General features: G+C 39.1%; 1 protein-coding gene across 1 annotated transcript in view; it reads left to right on the top strand.

Annotated features, from left to right (window-relative positions):
- The window catches only part of LOC126406524 (inactive pancreatic lipase-related protein 1-like), a 69,786-nt gene that overhangs the window by 42,641 nt on the left and 23,140 nt on the right, over positions 1–4,005 (top strand). The window contains exon 11 of the mRNA XM_050070838.1: positions 2,446–2,613. Coding sequence (XP_049926795.1) covers positions 2,446–2,613 — 168 coding nt within the window. The remainder of the gene's footprint in view (positions 1–2,445; positions 2,614–4,005) is intronic.

The raw sequence follows: 4,005 nt of genomic DNA on the forward strand, positions 1-4,005 counted from the left end.
TTTAATGAATTGACATCATTCCAGACAGGATGTTAGTGTGTCTGTGACTTCCTGTACGGACTGAAGGCTGCTGGAAACTGTTGGGAAACTGTCCGACTTCACCGCAGCTTTTTGTCACCGCCCCCCGCTGCGGCCGCCCGCTCTCGTCTACTTTTCAGGTGAGGCGCAGTTCATCTCGAACGAGCCTATAGTCTATGGTCTATGGATCAAGGCCAGCGCTTCTTCCTACGTGCTCAAAAACGTAGGTGCTGATTGGCCAAAGAGGAGTCCTGTGTATCTGCGCTCGATTGCTCTTCCTTCATCCTTAAACTACCCGGATGTCTGTCACAGTAAATTGAAATTGAATTTTGAGAGCTGAATTTGAATTGTGAGAACAGAATGTGAAGATATATAGAAATAAATTCAATTTCAAATTATACTATTCAGATTCAGTTTTTCAATGCATTGATTCAAATTAAACAATACAATTTCAAATTATGTGTTTCAAATTCAGTTTTTCAATGCAATTATTCAAGTTTAGAAATTCAGTTTTTCAGTGCAATTATTCAAGCTTAGAAATTCAAATTCAAATATGAATGATTCAAATTCAGTTTCTGGTGGCACATATTTCAGCCCATAATAGTGGTCATGAACTTTCCTGCATGAAGAATAGAATTCCTCTATTAGGTTGAGGAATGGAGAGTAAGTGAAGGAAAACTAACATGATCCTGGGATGGGCTGTAAACCACTCTGTGACTGGAAGAAAAAGGTGAAACAGAAAAACAGTATGCAGCACATTTGTTTTATGGGCTCTACCCTTGCCTGTTCCCTATTACTGTAAGCACATGTAGATTTAACAGGTCAGCTAAGGTGATGGTGAGTGGTAATTCCAAAGTCCAGGCTTCAAAATGTCGCTTTTTTATGCCGCCACGCTGGTGATAGCCATAGCTGCAGGCGTTATGTTTTTGGGTTGTCCATCCTTCCCTCTGGCCATGTGTCTGTATAGTCAGTCCCATTCTTGTGAATGCAACATCTCAAGAACACCTTACGGGAATTTCTTAACTTTGACACAATTGTCCATTTGGACTTAGCAATGAACTGATTAGATTTTGGTGGTCAGAGATCAAGGTCACTGTGACCTCGTCTGTGTCATTCTTGTGAATGCGATATCTCAAGGACAGCTTGAGGGATATTTTTTAAATTTGGCACTAACGCTCAGTGGGATGCAACGATAAAGTGGTCAGATTTTGGTGGTCAAAGGTCAAGGTCATTGTGACCTTGCATCCATCTCATTCTTGTGAACACAATATCTTAAGAAGGCCTTGAGGGAGTTTCCTCAAAATTGGCACAAACTGTGACTCAAGAATGAACTGATTAGATTTTGGTGGTCAAAGGTCAAGGTCATTGTGACCTTGCGCCTCTCTCATTTTCATGAATCTGACCATCTTAAGAAAGACTTGAGAGAATTTCCTTAAATTTCACACAACTGATTATATTTTGGTGGTCAAAGGTCACTTTGACCTCACAAATATGTTCTACCCATAACTCAAAAATGTATATATAATTGTGACCAAAAGGTCCAAGGTCTATTTCACTGTGATATCATAATGTTCAGCAAAAAAACACTTTTTTGGCCATTATTTAATGTCATATCTCAGGAACAGAGGGGGAGACATTTGGTCAGATACTGAATTGGTGACACTAATCTTGGGTGCCCACCTCGAAACTGTGCTGATTATAAAGATCTCCTGTGCTATGGGGTTGAAGGTATATGTGTGAAGCATCCACGTTTTCACAGACATGGTTGTAAACTATAAGTGTAACTTGACTGGTGGGCATACAACTCCGGGGCGGTTACTTTAGTTTCTGCAGTATTTGGGGAGAGGAGACATTGAAAACTCCACCTATAGAGTAGAAGCCTTTTGCCTCAAGAACTGAGGGCTGACAACCCTAACACAGCACTGGCCATGTAATCTGTGGGAGGGAGCAGCTGATTAACAAACGGTTCTGATGCAATGGCTTGCTTCTTAAGTTTACATAAAACGAATAATGGTAAAGTATTCAGATGCCAACTTTGAACCTGCCAGAAGTGGCAACCTCCATATCCAGTTCCACAACTTGCCTTTTGCCTTGTGGCCTTTTGATCGCTCAGATCAAATTTCACAGTAAGAGTGATCTGCAAACCAGACAGAACCAATAAAAAGGAGTGGCTTGTCACAAAGGAAAAAAAATATTTGGTTTGTTACTCTGTAGTAAATGGGTAAAGTAACCGAAATGAAGGTGCAAGTACTGTGATTGATTGCATGAAGCATTGTATTACAGCAACATATTGACTGCATGTGTGTAATGAGTGAATAACACATCACCCAACTCTGTTTGATTAATGGAGCTCAGATTGCACTGTCACAGCCACCCAAGGACAATGATTTTTTATTTTCAGTGTGATATGTTATGACATCTCTCCAGGGGTATACTGAAGCCTGGAAGGACCTATGAGGTGCTTATCAATGCTGAAGTGGATGTAGGTGATGTGACAGAGGTGAAGTTTCGGTGGAACAACTACATCCTTAACCCCTTGAAACCCAAGTATGGTGCATCCAAGGTGGAGCTTCAGAGAGGAAAAGACAAGCAGATGTAAGTTTGTCTTTTTTGTAAACAGGTGGCACTTCTCACACTTTTCAGATTCCAAAGAGCAAAGATCAGTCAAACCTACATAGTAATATAAGACAATTGGTGAATATAAGGAGTTGTTGTTTTGCTGGTAGGCTAGGCTGTGTATAATATAATTTTTATTGTAATATATAGCTTTTAATTAGTTTTGCAAAACAATTTGGTAGAGTACATTTCTGATCTGTGATTCTTTAAACCTGATTACTGCAAGTCTGTCTTTATGCTACTGAAGCATGTCAGGTCCAAAAGAATTCCCAGGGTGCATTTAGGCTTTCAAGACCAGGTGACTTCCTTTTGAGAAAAAATAAGCAGTGGGATAATTGTGGGAATTCATTACAAGATTAAAATCACTTTTATTTACTGTTATTTATTTATAAAATGTTCAAAACTTTCAGTAAACAATTTATAGAATCAATACAAAATTGTTTTCGTTATACTATTAATTACTATAATAAAACTATTTGACTGGTGATGTGTTCATTTCTCACTCTTAACTTTGTAGCTTTTCACAGTAACATCTGTTTCTCCCCTCCTATTTACTTGTAGGGTTGGGTTAAAATAATCAATTCATCGGATTCAAATCGATCATCACATGAATGACCCGATAGTGATTCATAAAATCCGAGATCAATCTTTCTCGACCCATTTCAGCGGTAGTAAATGGGCCCGGTGTTAAATTATTAATGACCATAGTATTAAGAAGCTCTGACTTTACCGGTTCTTTAACCTCTAACTGTTAGAGAGATCATTTAATATCATGCTGCAGCAGCCTCTCCTCCTGCTGTGTGTGTGTCAGGGCTGCTGTGCTACTTTTACGCACACACACAGACATACAAACACAGATGCGGTGGTGAAGACACAGAAGTGAACTTGAGTTGACGACAACTACACTTGTTACTGAGTGTGATAAAACCTCCACAATGAAAACATCAGTACTTTCTCAATACACCTGTTCAGCAACATGTAGGTCTAAACATGTAGAAAAGCGATATTTCAGTCTGCTCTGTCCACAGTCTCTCATCCACCTAATAATATATTTTGCACAAGCACAAAGCCCTTTCCAGCTAATACCAAATTGTTATTAACAAGCTGAAACTACAGTTGTTTATGTCTAACAGTTTAGCTTAGTTTGCCTTGAATCTTTAAATGTACCAGCGGTAACGTGACCTGCAGTCAGTGATTCTCCTCAGCAGCAGAGGGAGGAGCAAAGAGGACAGCAGGACTGATACTGACTGATGTGTGTGTTCTTTATTCTTTCAAAACTTCACTCAATATTGTGATGTCAGAAATATGTATTTACAAGATCCCAATTTGATTCAATTCTGTATTGAATATATATATACGTATGCATATATA

The sequence above is a fragment of the Epinephelus moara genome, chromosome 19, assembly GCF_006386435.1.
Source record: "Epinephelus moara isolate mb chromosome 19, YSFRI_EMoa_1.0, whole genome shotgun sequence".
In the NCBI taxonomy this organism is placed as follows: domain Eukaryota; kingdom Metazoa; phylum Chordata; class Actinopteri; order Perciformes; family Serranidae; genus Epinephelus; species Epinephelus moara.